Below are 16,750 nucleotides of genomic sequence, written 5' to 3'. Positions count from 1 at the left end.
TTTGATATTATGAAATCTGGTTGTCAAAGTAGCTCTATTCGTGATGAGTCACGTCAGGTCTTCCTAGGGTGGGTCAAAAACACCCACACTCTGAAACCACGTGTGGTGTCAATTGCTGTTTCCACCAGGAAGAAAGCGCTTAGAAACTCTCACGCTGGGCTGGAGAGATGGCTCAGCGGTTAAGAGCACTGACTGCTCTTCCAGAGGTCCTGAGTTCAAATCCCAGCAACCACATGGTGGCTCACAACCATCTGTAATGAGATCCGATGCCCTCTTCTGGTGTCTGAAAACAGCTACAGTGTACTCATATGCGTAAAATAAATTAAAAAAAAAAAATTCTAAAAAAAAAAAAGAAAAGAAACTCTCACGCTGAGGTATGAGCAACTTTATGACTTCTCTCTTGGTAAGAATTCATTCTTATTTTGAAAAAAAGAACTCAAAGAACTGGAGAGACAGCTCAGCAATTAAGAGCACTTGAGTGCTCTTCCAGAGAACTCAGTTTTGATCCCAAGCACCCACCTCGAGGCTCCCAACCATCAGTAGCTCCAGTCCTGGGGGATGATGCCCTCTTCTGGACTCCACAGGCATTACACACACGGGACATAGCATCAAGAAAATACTCGTACAAACAAACGATACAAGTTTTAAAGGAACTCAAAAACGCAAGGCATCGACATGAATAGCCAGCGAGGGCTGCTTTAGCATCGACCAGCATGGGATGAATTTTATGTCCGCTTCCTGAGACCGCTTCAAACATAGCACACGGGCAGTTTTGTGTGCTAAGAAGAAGAGGGAATGAAATGTGGGAATCGTCTTTTACTGGGCATGGCTGAATGCCGTAAGGACCTTGTCTCAAAAAGTACTGTCACCATCTGAACACCGATAGTCAGGAACTCGTTAGGCTGGGGGCCCTGCTACTCTAATTTCAAGTAGTGGAACAGAAGTGAGAAAGGGAGCTAACTTTTACACGACGGTAGTACTGAAGGAGAAGAGAGCTCCTTCCCCTCCCAGAGATGAAGCCGACCCAAGCAAAGGCCATAAAGGCCTAGGGCGTGTTGACAGGATTCTACGGAGAAAAGAACCCACATGTTACCTGCCTGCAAAGACACCGTGGCTCTGGGACTAGCCTTGGACCGTCGGAACCCAGGAGAAACCAGCTCGATTACTGCTCCATTGTGAAGTCCTCTTGACCCCCAAGTCTACCATAAAGGCCAAAGACAGCAAGATGGAGGTCAAAGTCAACATTACAGATAGACAGGTAAAGTCAAGATCGGTGCCTTGGAGGCAGAGAGCAGGAAGGACAAGTCCCCACGTCTCCTGCAGTGATGCATCGGATGGTGCTAACAAAACTGGCACCCTCTCAACAAAGTCTTGTTTGTTAACTAAATCTAAATGTACATTTTTTTCCCCTCACCCTAGAAAAGTGAGAGGGGACCAGGGCTAGACAGAGAAATGCTCGTCAACTCTGATTTCATCATTGGATGTGGTCTACGTGTATCAAGTCACCATACCCTAACCCCTAAATATATACAAGTGAACAAAAAATTGCAGTGCCAGAGTGCTTAATGAGCAAGCATGAGGCCCCGAGTCTGATTCCCAGCTCTGCCAAAATATAAATGAAAACAAGTGAGCGGGAAAGCAACACAACCATAATCCATAATCATTGATTTAACAGAGAGGGTAACCGAAGGTGAACAGGAGGCTCACAGCACATAATATTCATGCGTGGAAGTGTCATGGCGAAACCCATTATTTGCATAATTTGCTCTATGCTAATGAACTATCATTTGCATAATCCCATCTATGCCAATGACAATGCTATTTGCATAATTTAGCCTATGCTAATAACGACGTAATTTTTTTTTTTTTTGGTTCTTTTTTTTCCGGAGCTGGGGACCGAACCCAGGGCCTTGCGCTTCCTAGGCAAGCGCTCTACCACTGAGCTAAATCCCCAACCCCTGTAATTTTTTTTTTTAAAGGGCTATGTCTATGGGCAAGTGTCGTGTCTTCTGGCTGCCTTGAGGCTGGGGTGGCCTCTTGACAGAGTTTTCACCCCAGCGGCCCAGTTTCTGGAGATCAACCTGAAAATCCAAATTCCACAAAAATGAGCTTGCTGTTTCAGGTCCCCGGTTGTCGCTCGAGTTTCTGCCCCCACCCATGTAAATCAGCAGCTCCGGATTATTTTGATCTGGGGGAACACCACATTTCCCAGGAAACTCTGCCTAACTGATAAGTGACTTTAGGAACCTCCCCCGAAGACGTGTGGCAACAAGTCTAGATACGTCATGCAATTTTAGGAACCATTATTTCACTGATGACTGGTAAGTCATAGGCCAGTATTGTGGCTACCGTGGTGTCGCACCAACATACAATAGGTTGTGTTCCCCATACATGTCTGTATGGGTATGCGGGCGCATAGGCGTGCAGTGTCTTTAAGGCATGTCAGAAGAGTGCGTTGGGTCCCCTGGAGCAATTGTAACCATAAGGACATGCATATTGGGAACAGAACTCAGGTCCTCCGCAAGAGAAGCACATACTTAACTACAGTATGTGGGGGGTCAGAGGACAGCACACAGGGCATCGTCTCTCTCCTGCCTTCCACAACTTTGCCAGCATGTTGGTATTCGTTTGTTGTTTAGTTTGGTGTTTGAGATAAAGTCTCACTGTGTCGCCTTGGCTGGCCTAGAACTCACTTCGCTGTACTCATAGATATGGCCCTGTCTAACACATTGCTTCCCGTGTGCTGCAAGCAAGAGCATGTTTCACCATGTCCGCCTCAGTTTGAAAACACTGACTTTGCTCTATTCCTGCCAAGAGACACTATCCTGTTTTAATCCTCGCAAATTGGAGAAGACAGCTCCTCTGTGTTCATTGTTATTTGCTAATAAAATAAGGAAGAAAAGTTGGAAATACTGTTAATAAAAACACCATCAAACACCCCTCAGGTTTCAGTAGGGCTTTAAAACAACCAGAGGTGTTAAACTCCATTTGTTAAATCAGACGTCTTGGTATTTTTTCCTAATATGATCTCAAATCACCGAGGTGATCTTTCTTAGACCTTGTTTCCTGTTTGGGATTATGGAAGCCTGGACTTAGTCTTTCTCTTCTGTGCTTGGATACTGGCTTGTTACAATGTATAAAAGTAGCAATAACTCGGTGATATTTCTTCCCTATACAGCCCAGTAGCAGCGGAGTTAGGCAGGGATCTATGAAAGGTGATAAAGAAAGAGCTAGTTACCTTTCGTATTTGGAAAGCACCATTGTTGAGCTAAGATCATAACCTAAGCTAATATGATCATGAGCTAAGATCATGACTTAAGCTCAGGTCATAGGCCTTAGGGGAGAGTGTGCTACCTATGCTGCTAAACGGACATGACATTAAACTGTCTCCTAATGTCTTATCATTCTGCCCATAGAGCAATGGATCTCGCAGCCCACCTCTGAGAAGCTCCTGTTTGCAGAAGACACTGTTAACTTTGCATTTTGAACACACAGTTCAGCAACGTAGTCAGCTCAGCTGTGTGCTTAACCAGGATTCTCACTTAACATTTGTCTCCTCCCCTTGCCTTCTCTCCTGTTAATATTTCAATCCACGATCATGTGCGTGTTATATACGCATGTGCTACGCATATACGGTATGTTTGCTATGCACATGCACCTATTACATAAACATGTTTGCAGATGCCATAGGGCTTTTCTGCAAACCACACTGGTGTGCACTCCCTAGAGCTATTTTGTCACATAGCTTGTCTTAAGATGTAAATTCAGGAGGTTTAACACTGTTAAAACTGGACTAGCAACTGGTACAGCTTTTACCCGGACATTACCAACTGTCCTGACTGGCTTTACTGTTGCGTTTTTAATCCAGGGTCACAGTGGATTTAATTGCCGTGTCTTAAGTTCCCACCTAAACTGGAGCACTTCTGAAAGCTCTAAAGGCCACAGGCGGTCCCAAGGAGCATAGGTCAGGTGTCCCCACCTGGACCTATGAAATGTCCCCAGTCTGAGTCTGATGGCCTCGGGCCATGCTTGTGGTAAGTGTGTCACAGATGTGAGATGCTACAAACACTCCTGCGTGCATCCAGAGAGAGGCTGCTGGCTGGTCCCACTATGGCTGCCTTTGGGTTAGACCTGGCTGTCCAGTTAGGAGGATACTTGCTAGATTTTGCGAACGTAAACATAAAACTCTCCTCTTACTATGGGAAGACACATTCTACGCATGCATATACATCATTTCTACCCGAATATCCATGAAAGGTTCACTTAGGAAACCCAGTATTGGAATAGTTTGAGCCACCAGGACAACGGTGGGTCCACAGGGGTTTTCCGGTCGATCCTTCTATATTTAGTTCTAATCGTTTTATTACAAAAAGTGTTTACTTCCATCTGTCTGTCTGTCTGCCCATCTCTCTCCATCCCCATCTAACTGGAATTAGTGTGCATATGTGGATCATTTTGAATAGATTTATTAATATAAATCAAACGTTTTTTTACACCCCGAACTTTCTGTGGCTTCCCCCCACCTTACTTTAAATGCTCCTGACTGACAGGACATAAACACTACCTCACATGGACTTGTTTTAGTTTTTGGCAACGTACTCTGAAAATTTTAGTTTTAGAAGTGTTTTTCATGTGATCCTTTCCCCCAATAACTATGATTCACTTCCGAATCAAGGAAACGCTGCTTTTGCAATAATCGATTCCTTTCTATCTGTTGTGACGGATCATTGTGAATTATCTCGCTGGCTTCTTTGAGAAGGCTGCTGCTAGGTGGAACACTGAGATTAATCAGGGCCTCCCGAGGAGTTGGAACCCATTGATTCTGTCTCGATCCAGACTTTTCTTAAGAATGGTATTCAGTATTGACCTATACAGTGAACTGGGCCCACAGAGCAAATGTGGAAGTTTTGTTATGTTTCTTTTTAAATGTGTGTTAGTGCTCACATATATGTATGTGTACCATGCATGTGTCTAGACCCCAAAGAAGCCAGACTTCTAGAGTTGAAGGTGGTTGTAAGCTGTCCAGTGTGGGTGCTAGGTCCTCTGTAAGAGCAGCCAGTGTTCTACTGTTCTCAGTGGCCATGTCGCCAGCTCCTGTCAGTTGCTTTTGAGTTCTCAATTCAAACCAACACACCCCTGCCTTTCGAGACAACCGCTATTTTAGTTTTTAGAGGTGATTATTTTTTCCCTTAGAGTATTAAATCTAAAGGATGGAAACCCACGTAGCCTAAAAGTCTTTCTAGTATTAAGTGAAATCGACAGGCTGTATATCAGCCCTGATGCTCTCACAGTGCCCACTGCTCTCTCAGGTACATAAGCATCTGGAACATTCAAGTCCATCCTAGTTTTCCATGCACAGCCAACCTGCAAGCTGGATCCAAAGGACTGGTGGTTGGGGAGGATTCTTATTAGAAAATTTTCTTCTTCTTCTTCTTCTTCTTCTTCTTCTTCTTCTTCTTCTTATTATTATTATTATTATTATTATCATTATTATTTGCATACCCCAGATACTTATTTCTACATCCTAGAAGATGAAAAGATGGGAACAGGAACTGTGCATATGGATGTGAATAACTTCTGGGTTGGAAGTCCTAGGCTAACAGGGTTAGCACGCCCTTTAAAATACATACACCACATCAGTTGGGGCAAATACAGGCCTTGGTTCTCAAGTACTAAGAGCTGCAAATGTTTCATTTGCCCCAGGCTCCAAGATAAGCCTAGAAGTCTAAGGACTCGGTAGAAATACTTTCCCAGCTACGGATGATTCACCTCTACTCACTCGGGCATGTCTCTGTCAGGGGACCCAGGTGCTCCAGCTGGCATTCCCAAGGATAGTGGTGCGAACTGCCTTGTTAACCCAGTCGTAAAGTATTGCACATTAAAGGCACAGAAAACACAAAATGCCTAACGAGGACTATTCTAAACACTCCTCAGTCCAGCCACCCTCCAACATGCATGGTAGATGGGAGGGTTACTTAAGCACCCTAGCCACCGCACACCTCCTCTTTAAGTATGATCCTCAAGAGCTGGGATTGCAGATGGTGGTGAGCAGCCATGTGGGTGCTGGAGGTTGAACCTGGGTCGTGTGGAAGAACGACTAGTGCTTTTAAACACCGAGCCGCCTCTCCAGCCCCAGGAAGCTCTATGTCACCCAGCTGCCTAGAACTTTAGCTTCCTAAAATAAGGGCCATTGGGAGTCTACACATTACAATTTAGTTCCATTTCTGAATTCTGTGTAAGTGAGATCATAACCTTTAGGGTCAGACCTCTTTGAAACATGATGACTATGATGTTTATAAAATGCACTGTCAAGCCTGTACTTTTTTTCCACCCTCGCTGTGTCCCACCACCTGCTACTTCTGCTGCTGCTGCTGCTGCTGCTGCTGCTGCTGCTGTGAATTTCAGCTGCTTTCAGGCTGAAATACTTAGAATTATGTTTCCTGATGACATCCCTGATACAGCACGTAGTGTGTATGTGCACACGGGGCAGGGTGGGGAGGGGGACGGGAAGAGGGAGAGAACAGATCCACGGGGCCCACAGCTCCAGCAAATGTCAAGATGTTTTTCTAAAGGGCTCGCTTACTCGTGTGTGTTGTGTGCACGTGCACAGGCTATGGAGGTCAGGGGTCAACTTTCAGGAGTTGGAGCTCTCCTTTTAACTTATGGGATTCAGGAAACACATTCAAGCTGTCAGGCCTGGAGGTGGGAAGATCACCCTCAGAGCCATCTCACTGGGCCAAAGTTGTTTTTTATGATACATAGGTTTACGAAGTGTGAGAGTGTTCCTGCTGCCTCATCAGTATTTAACGGCTGATATTGTGAGCTTTTTGCTCACCCACCAACTGTGGCACCAACAGGTCTTTTCTTGGTAAGCAGCAGGAGCGGGCCCTTTCCCAGTCACTGGCCATTTGGATGCTCTCTCACGGAAGCACCTGTTCCAGCCTCTTGCTCACCTCCCAGTGGACCCTGAGCTTTTCCTAAGGAGCCTTAGGGTTTTCAAGGCTTCGTGGCATCAGCTCTGAGGCTCCCCCTCCCCCCTGGAATTGGAATAATATTAAAGTTGCAGAATCCAATCACCAACCCCCACTGTACAGGTTTGGTTCCAGTAGATCTAAGCCACGAACTGCACTTCTCACAAGTTTCCAGATCAAGTTGCTGGCCTGGGTTACTCAGGCTCAGAACCAACATTCGATGGTGGTTCAAATGGAACGGTAATAGATTCTTCCCGTCTGTGTGAGGAAAGAGTCACCTTTAAAATACCCTGAAAACTGTATCCATTTGACATTTGCTCAAGCCTAGGGGCGTAAGCTAATGTTTCTCATCTAGAAAAGAGAGTTACCTGACAACTTCAGCAGCTTTGGGGGCAACCATTTGCCTGCAGCCCACACCTCCACTTAGCGTATCTGGTACACCCAAGCAGCTAAGGGAAACAGGTGGTAGTGGTGGTAGGTACCTTTTGGTCACACAAAAGCTCACTGCCTTTGGCCAGCAAGGGCATGAGTCAGTTCCTAATCCCTCAAAGAATAAACAGATCTTTGAATGGGGATGAAAAGTGTCGTTTATTTCAGCTGAATCTGGTTTGTCCTGCAATGGTTGTAAAAGCAGACACGGAATCGGAACACATTTGTATGACCGCTTTTAATCTCCAAAAACCACACAAACATAAACATAGACACATTAAGACATTTCTAAATATTCAAACAGACATTATTATTGTCAGTGTCACATCTCAATCTCTCAAAATATAAACCATGGCTACCAAGAAGGGATGAACGGTCATCATTTACTGAACTGAACACCGCAACATTCACTACAGACTTCTGAATATGAAGGGTCAGTCATTGTGTTCCATGTGGTTTTAGGGTGGTTTGGTGGATGTGTGCTTTTTTGAGGTTCCATTTTATAAAACAGGCTTTGCTGTTAACCAGTCTAAAGACCTGATGCTGTTGATGTCCGCACATATGCACCGAAGTAAGTGTCTACACAGTAACACAGGTAACTTGAGGACGCTTTATAGTGGCAGGTCATGAAGAGGCCCCTTTCAATTACAACAGTGAAACCTTTAGCAACTTGAAATTGACACAGGCCTTCGCCACCAGCACCCAGAAAAGTTCAAGACCTACAGTTACACGAAGTGCCTCAGGTCCTAGGAAGTGTTGTGGTTTGTTGACTGACTAATCAGAAGGTCCTCAAGGCCTGCCATTAGTGGTCAAAGATAACTAATCTGCATGGGTTCTAGAAAGTGAAGCTTCCACACAGCATCCCGAGGGCGTACAATGGGATGACTGTAACGATTTTCAGGTTTTCACTAGCTTCTGGAGTCAATCTGAAAGGATTTCACGAAAGGCTTACAGCCAATAGGAGGTCTGCCTCCTGTAAACCAGGAGCCAAAATGAGATTGATATTATGCATTTGAGAGTCACTGTCTGGGGGAAGTGTCACGACGCCCAGTGTATCAGTGCATGGGCAGTCCAGAGGGGCTCGCACAGACGGAGGGGGAGGGGCACCTAAGAAGCGCCAGGCCTCCCATTCTGAGAAAGCAGAAGTTGACTTTCCAACATGAATGCCTTCCATACTTGAGACGTGCGTCTTTGTATGCGTGTGGGTGGTGGGATAGTCTCTCTCCAGAAATGTTACTTAAATTATATGGATTTTTTTTTTTTTTTTGGTTTGTTGTTGTTGTGGTTCCTGTTAATTTTATCTGTTCTGTCTTAACCAGAGGCCTTTGTGGGGGAAGTAACGGGTCCTAGCTAAGTCAGAGAAAGCAGGGAAACAAACTGGCATCTGCACACCGTCTTCAAGTAAACAGAGTCCCTGACACACCCGGAGAGTGTACTTTTAAGGCAAGAGGAAGAAGCAACCCACTGTGACAGCTTATAAAACGAATGGGCTTTGGCCCTAGAGTCTGTTAAGGCACAAAACCTGGTAGGCAGCTGCTGTCGGTGGCCTGCACCTCAGAACTGGATTTGTAAAGAACAGTAGGAACGTTTAAATAAAACAACAGGCCACGTTGTTAGGACCTGAAGTCACAGGATAAGGTCGAAGGGGAAAGTCCAAAGACGCCGGTCTCTTGTCTGTGAAGGATCTGTTACAGAATGAAAACCAGGAGTGCTGTAGTCTAAGAAGTGCGAGCCCCTTGTTGGGGCGGGGGGACACCCTGGAAACAGACTTGACGTCCTGGTAGCAGTCACAATGCTGTTTCAAATATCGTTAAGGCGGAGGGCTGTCCGTTGGAGGTGCTCATAACCGCAGGGCTGGTGAATGCAATATCCGGATAATTCCGTCTGAAGTACACCTGTGGAAAAGAGGCAGGCGAAAAAAGGACATGAGTACATTTTCAAGCATTCCTCTCGGAGGCAGTGCCTGTCTGTCTCCATCCAGCAAATTAATCATAGCGTTCGATGAGGTAATCACTACACCCATTGAGGCGCAATTAGAAGCCCAGGCAAGCACACATCCCGTGAAATGTCGGAGAAAACCCCTCAGCGCGGCAGGGCTGAATGCCCAACGACTTGGAGATCCACTTTAGCTCTGATCACTTTGATTCACAGATATGTTTTATCACGCCATTAAACCGATAAGCAAAATCATTTCACTGACTCAAATACTCAGAGATAAATTAAAAACGGGAGGTGGGGGTAGGTGTGTGTGTGTGGGGGTGTCACACAAAGAGGCCAGGCGCCTGTACTGAAGTTTCCCATTTTCGCGCATAAAATGAACACAATAGACCTGGATGCTAATATCAGCTTGTAATCCCTATATATTACAAACTCTGATTGACAAGCATTGAAACTCTGGCGTCTATGCGTGAAATATCCCGGCACTTAATTTGTGCAGCAAGGCCGTCGTGGGGCCTACAGAACCGCGATCTGTGGATAGCGGGGCTGCAATGAAAAGAGAAGCAAATGCTGTAACAATGACCCAGCCAGGCGACTTCTCTCAAATGGAAGATGACACCAAATAATAGGACGGCTCTTTGCCAGGCCTTTGAATTCCTGAATTCTGCCAATTCCAATAGAAGAGATACAGGCTCTCTGATAAACGTGTAATCAGAACATAAAGGACATGAAATGCTGTCAGGCTTCTCTGTTCCCCAATCGTCAGTTTTTAGCGGCTGTATCATATCTGGGTTCCTTGACAGATGCGTATTACAAAATGAAATAATGTCAGGACTTGTGAGCTCTTATCTCTAAATGTGTTTGCGTGAAAAAGGCCTTCAAATGCAATTTTTTTCCCCCTTCGGAGAAGAATGTGAAAAGTTTTGTTGGAGTCTTTAAAACAGAAAACGTAGCATCTCCCTGAGCTGACACAAGTCATGCGCGAGTTGGGTCTCCCCCTCATCCTCCCCTCCCCACCCCAGGCTGTGGGTTTATATACATGGGCGCTGTCAACAAAGTTGTCGGTGGTAATGATGGGCTTCCTAGGTAACAAGGTCCCGGATGTCTACTTCCTTAGTAAGTATACCTCCCTTGGGTTGCTGGCAAACTTCTCCCTAAATACCATAGCATGGAAGATTCCTTTTACGAGAGAAATGTCACTGAAGAAGAAGGATCCTATGGAACAATCTGAGACGACCACCATGAGCACGCGCTTTCGAACACAGGAAGAACTTGTTCTTTTTGGTGTGTCTGTGTATTCGAATGTCAATGTCATCTCCACCTACACGCTTAAGTCCAGTTCCAGAGGACCTGACGCCCTCTTCTGGATTCCGTGGGCACTGCGTGCACACGGCGCATACACATACACACAGGCAAGACGCCCATACATGTCAACTAAAATGGTCTTGGTTTTCCCGTCAGGGATGCTTTGCCGAGAACCATTTCAGGTGTATAAAAGCCCTGACTTGAATTTTTTCCTACCATGTTTATAACACATTCTGATAAAGGCATGATTGAGACTGGGCATCTTCTTTTAAATTTAATTTAACATTTTTTTTAAGTTGGGGGAGACAGGGTTTCAAGGGTCTCAGGCTGGCCTTGAACTTATCCTAGACCTGGGGATGACCTTGAACTCCCAATACCTGCGCCCACCTCCAAATATTGGGATTATAGCCATGTGCTACCATCGGTGTGTCTGTTAAAAACAGGGGTGCTGGGGAGTGAACCCAGTGGTTAATGCATGCCGGGCAAAACACTCTACCAGTTGTAGACTCCCAGTCTCACAGCATCTACATGAGATCAAGCCGAAAGATGGCTAACATTCTCTACTGGGCCATCAAGCCGCAGGCTGAGCCTAGGCTAAAAGGGACCAGTCTCCGTCTCTCTCCTCAACACCCAGCTGATGCTGCAACGTCTACTTAGCCTCCTTCCACACTGTCTGCCTCATCTGTAAAGACCAGATAACAAAGACTTACCTCATAGGAACTAATTAATGGCTACAAACTGCAGGCTGAAAACATGCTGGGCCAAGTGCTGGGTGTGTTACTGACAGTTGCTCAGAGGAGCAGCTCCTCAGTGTGTGGAAAGCAAGGCTACAGATCGGAAACGTGAGGACAGTTGCGGCTTCCACTCTCTTTGGTGGGCCTCCTGACAGGATCTTTGCAGACTCCCAGGCCTGCTGTTGAGACTGTTAGTGGGGTTAATATGATAGTCTAGGAGGCAGGATGGCAGGCTGAGATGCCTGGGGCTTGGGGTACCTGCTGGCTGGTAACTCTCTGAAACCTTAGCTAGCCTCTTCTTCCTCAGCTTCTTCATGTGGCCAATGGTAACAGTGCCTCACCAGGAAAGGAGACAGAGAGAGACACCACCATCATGCTCAAGTCTGGGGTCAACCTTTTGCTCCTCTTCCTTCCCTTTGCTTAGATTCTTTTCACAGTTTCTCTGATGTGGGCTGAAACCAACAGCTATTCACCTGTCCAAGAGAGCACTCTACAGCACAAAGCAACCAAACCATTCCCTCGTGGACGGAGGAGAACAGTGGCTTTTATTTACGCTGCATTTGTGAGATACCACTTGGTGTGTTGAATTCTGGCCAGGACTGTCAGGTTATCCTCACTCACCAGCAGAACTCTGGGTCACTGACTGTGATTCTCAAGGCCTCATACTCCCCAATGGTAAGACAGGTCTACTGTTAGATCCCACTACCGGTATTACTGTCAAGTTAAAGAATACAGGAGGCTTAGTCCTGCTTTTCAGATTATTGAGCAATGAATTATTAAATCCCTATACTTTCTGAAATCACTTTAAACATCTAAGATACAGAGAAATAGAAAGAGCTTAAAGACTCCCCTCTCAAACAATGCCTTGTCCACAACCATCCCAAGGCTATGTGATTGGGAAAACAAAAACAAAAACAAAAACATCTTATTCAGAAGTAAAACGTGGTAACATAATGGAGAGAGGTCTGTAAAATAGACATATAAAGGGCGGATCAAGACAAAGTGATAATGAGGAATGCTCAGTGAGCATACGACGGTTATGGGGAAACATCTGGAACACAGTCAAAGTGCAGCAGAAGACCCCGCGCATAGAGTGAGAAACCTAGAACACAGCTTAGAAAGAGCCGGAGATGAAACCTGATTCATGGAGGTTAGTAGTGAAGAGAAAAAGGAAAAGATGAAAGAAATGACTGGCTTGCCAGAGGCAGCCTGGAGATAACTGTGGAAAAGAACAGTGGAGCAAGACTGGGAAATGGGACAGAGTGAGCAAGCAGAGTAACTAGGAATTAATATTTTAAGAAGCTTAAGGAGAAACAGCTTAATAAAATGGACAAGGGTAATGTAACACACATACAAAAAGCACTGAAAGCATTGTATGATGAATCTGTCAGAGATAAAACATACCTGTGATTCCAATAAATATAAATGGGTTAAAATCATCCCTTTATAAAAAGGCTAGGATTGCAACTCTGAGCAAAACCCAATGCCATGCATGTACAGAGGGCACACTTCCGGTATTAAAGACAAACACATATAGAGCAAATGAAGACAAGGTGAAAGGGAGAAAGGCTCCATCTTAGTTTTGAGCAGGCTAGAATTAAAACCCAAAAGCCTTAAATGAACACAGAAAGACTGTTTGACATGTAGACAGTATAACTTGTAGTGGAAGTTATAAACATCTGCAAGTTGAGAAAAATAAGAATATTCAAAGTGAATGTGATGGGAACCATAAAGAGAATCATCTACTGTCTGTATGGGACATTTATTCCCACATATGAGTCACATGATAAAAACTAATGTCGGAACAGAGAAGACACATACCATCTAATTAAGAAAGCAGATCTAAGGAAAACTACTAGGCTAATCTAAAAGAGAACATTAAAAAACATTTATAAAGATTTCCAGTGTACTAGGGGACAAGAAACAGCTATTTCAGGTAACATTATTTACCAAAGAACAATGAAAGTGTAAATGTTAAGTAAAATTAAAAAAACTGTTCTAAAACTAGCAGATGCTTCTCTTAAATAATTTCTGTGATAAAAAGGAAATTAAACCTAAGCTGTAAAATATACGTATGAAACAGAGCTTTGATGAAAACTGACTGTACAAAAAAACTGAGGTATGGTTAAAGCAGTTTTCATAGAAAATTCATAGCTTTAAATATTTATATTATAATTAGCATAATTACTGTTGTTACTATGTTAGTTATGACTGCTATAGTTACTATCTATAGCAATAAGTAAAAAAAAGAATATAAACAAATGTATTCATAAAAAGCAGCAACAAAACAAACCCAAACCAGAAATAATCAATAAAGACTAGGATCTGACCAGTTGCAAAGCAGAATTTAACAACTGGTAAATAAATGTGAGAGCTAAATCTTTGGGCTAAAAACAACTGATATAATCAATCAGGAAACAGGAAGCAAAGGTGCAGAATGGATAACTATTAAGGTCGTTAAAAGTGAAAAGAATGAGATAATTATGTAATAATATAAAGATACAGTGTCTGCCCAGGGAAAGGAGCAGTAAGATAGGAGACCAGAATGGCCCAGTGGGTTACCTTTTACTTATTAAAGTTAAAGAGGTGGAGGAGTGGAGGGGGTGAGGGTGGGGAGTGGAGGGTGGAGGGGTCAGGAGTGGAGGGTGGGGGGGTGGGGAGTGGAGGGTGGAGGGGTGGGGAGTGGAGGGTGGAGAGGGGTGGCTCAGTTGGTAAAGGGCCCACTGTAGAAGCAGGATCTGCATAGCCTATGTAGAAAGCTGAATGAGATGGCTCACACTGGTGATTGCTGGTAAGGCAAAAGCAGAAAGATTCCAGCAGGCCTAATTGGCAAGCTCCAGACAACAAGGGGACTGTCTCAAAGGAGGTAGATGGCATTTCCAGCAGTGCCAGTGTGACTGACTCTGGCTGGCCTTCATACGCACACATGCATGTGCACACTCTTACCAACATGCACACAAAACAGTCCTGTACCCTTGGCATAGATCGTCGTTAAGCAGGTTATTAACAGCAGTTGTCAACCACTGAATCTCGAAAGCTGTGTAGGAGAGCCTCGGATGATGCTCTTGCTTTTGCCAGGGGTGAAAGCTGTGGCCTCAAGACCGTTCCGATTTCTGTTCTCCTTTGTAAATCCCCTGGCATCTGTAAAATGCCCTATACACTTGGCCGCCCCGAGATGTCTACCATCTCTTCTGATTCCCACAATGTGAATCCAGTCACATTTCAGACCCTGTCTGTTCTGTAGGTGGATCCTCAACTGCAGGGGCATCGATGACTTTTACGTAAAGCCAATACCTGCTAAGTGCCTCTTGCCCTAGTCAGACAGGTCCAGAAGGTGAGACTGATGACCTCACGGGCTGATAAGATGGCGGCAGCATCATGACACAGTGGGAGGGGATGAAGTGGGGACCCTTGGACAGGGAGAGAATGGCAAGCGTCTTCCACCATTAATGGGCTCCATTATGTGGTGATTCCCTTTGTCTTAAAAGCACAGTCCAGCATCTCCACTCCAGTATCTCAGAAGGCAACCATACTTGTAGGTAAAGTCCTTAAACAGGTGACTAAGTTAAAATGAGGACCTTGGGGTGGCTTCTCATATACCAAGATGCACTTGGTTAGAGCCCAGCATCTGAAGAGCACTCTCTGCTTTTACACGGCCCAAGTCTACAAGTCAAGCTCAGAGCGAGCCAGCCACGACCTCTTCGAGGAAGGAATCTACATGGTCACGAGGCTCGGACGTCCCTTCACATCCCTTTGTCCAGATGTTGGGTTTGCAACTCAATGGAATGAGTTCTGTCTTGTGAGAGGGAAAAGCTTGCTGATGCAGACTAACCCACATGGTCTACCGTTCTGAAAGAGGTGTGGAGATTTGGTTTCATCCGTGACAAACGCTGACAACTCCCTGTTCTCCTGAAAGAACCTCGTGTGCGCATTAAGAATGGGAACTGAGTTCTGTACCTCTCTCCACCTTTCTGGAGACAGAACCAGAACCAAAGGTGAGACAGGGCTTAAATCTGGACTTGACTCTACCACCCGCAGGTGCTGGGGCAACAGGCCTGTCTTGGATGCCAAATGAAACAAGGGCAAGCGTTTTCAAATGTAGTGCCTAGAGACACGCATCAGACTCATCTGGCAATAAATACTCTGCTTGCCGCTGCCTCAGTGGAGAATAAACGGCCCCTAGCAGGCCACTACCATAACTGAAACCGTACATCCAGTGTGCGGTTTGCATGCTTGGCTCAGGGAGTGGCACTATTAGGAGGTGTGGCCTTGTTGGAGGAAGTGTGTCACTGTGGGGTGGGCTTGGAGACCCTCCTCCTAGCTGCCTGGGGATGCTCAGTGTGTTCCTGGCTTCCTTTGGGTGAAGATGTAGAACTGAGCTCCTCCTGCACCATGCCTGCCTGGACGCTGCCATGTTCCCACCTTGATGATAATGGGCTGAACCTCTGAACCTGTAAGCCAGACCCAATCAAATGTTGTCCTTTATAAAGCTTACATTGGTCATGGTGTCTGTTCACAGCAATAAGACCCTAAGACATCCAGCAACTGAAAACTCTCCGAAATAGATTCTAAACACCGATGGAAACACTACTGTCCTGATTCTTTTTACGTTTTGGTTGGGAAGAGGGATGTCAACTGAGGAACTAAGTGCTCCTGTCAGACTGGCCCATAGGCAAATCTGTGGTGGAAGTTTCTTGATTAATGATTGACAAGGAAGGGCCCGGCCCACCGTGGGCAGCTCGGGTGGTTCTGGGTTGTATCAAACAGAAAGCTGAACAGGACGGAGAGTGAGTGGTGAGCAGCGTCTCCGTGGTTTCTGAATCAACTCCAGCATCCTGCCTTGGCTTCCCTCCTCCATGACAGACCACGATTGGGACCCATAAGCCAAAGGACACCCTTTCCTTCCCCTGCTGCTTTGGGTCCTATCTTTAGGAATAGCAGTCGATCTAGAGCAGCAAGTGACCCTGAAGCACGAAGTGGGTAAACACACAGAGACATTCCTCACACTGCGACCACACTTCTCTGCACGGATGCTCCCCCTCGGGTTGAAACGCTGACCGAAGCGGGGGATTTAGAATCATCTCTGCTGTGAGGAGGATGACGGCGGGCCTCAGTTTCCCCATCTTTACAATAGACATTCTGAAGGGCTGATGGGATGGCTCAGGAATGTGCTTGCTGTGCAAGCATGGTATCTGGATTTGGACCCCGAGAACCTAGGTGTAAGGAGCCTGTGTGCACCTGCTGTCCCAGAGCTGGGAGGCAGAGGCAGGAGGATGCCAGGGGTTGCTGACAGCCAGTCTAGTCAAAGTTGCCAGTGCCAGGAGCAGTGAGGAGTCGCAGCTCAAGAAATAAGGTTGAAAGAGAGAACAGTCC

At 45.6% G+C, this 16,750-nt stretch overlaps 1 protein-coding gene across 1 annotated transcript in view; it reads right to left on the bottom strand.

The window, feature by feature from the left end:
- Positions 1-7,619: 7,619 nt before the first annotated feature.
- The window catches only part of Abcc4 (ATP binding cassette subfamily C member 4), a 232,806-nt gene continuing 223,675 nt past the window's right edge, over positions 7,620-16,750 (bottom strand). The window contains exon 31 of the mRNA XM_032917695.1: positions 7,620-9,295. Within this exon, the coding sequence (XP_032773586.1) occupies positions 9,188-9,295 (108 nt within the window). The 3' untranslated portion in view covers positions 7,620-9,187. The remainder of the gene's footprint in view (positions 9,296-16,750) is intronic.

This window comes from Rattus rattus, chromosome 12 (genome assembly GCF_011064425.1).
Source record: "Rattus rattus isolate New Zealand chromosome 12, Rrattus_CSIRO_v1, whole genome shotgun sequence".
Classification (NCBI taxonomy): domain Eukaryota; kingdom Metazoa; phylum Chordata; class Mammalia; order Rodentia; family Muridae; genus Rattus; species Rattus rattus.
Note: the sequence above shows the minus strand (reverse complement) of the source record. Positions and strands in the feature narration are given on the sequence as shown.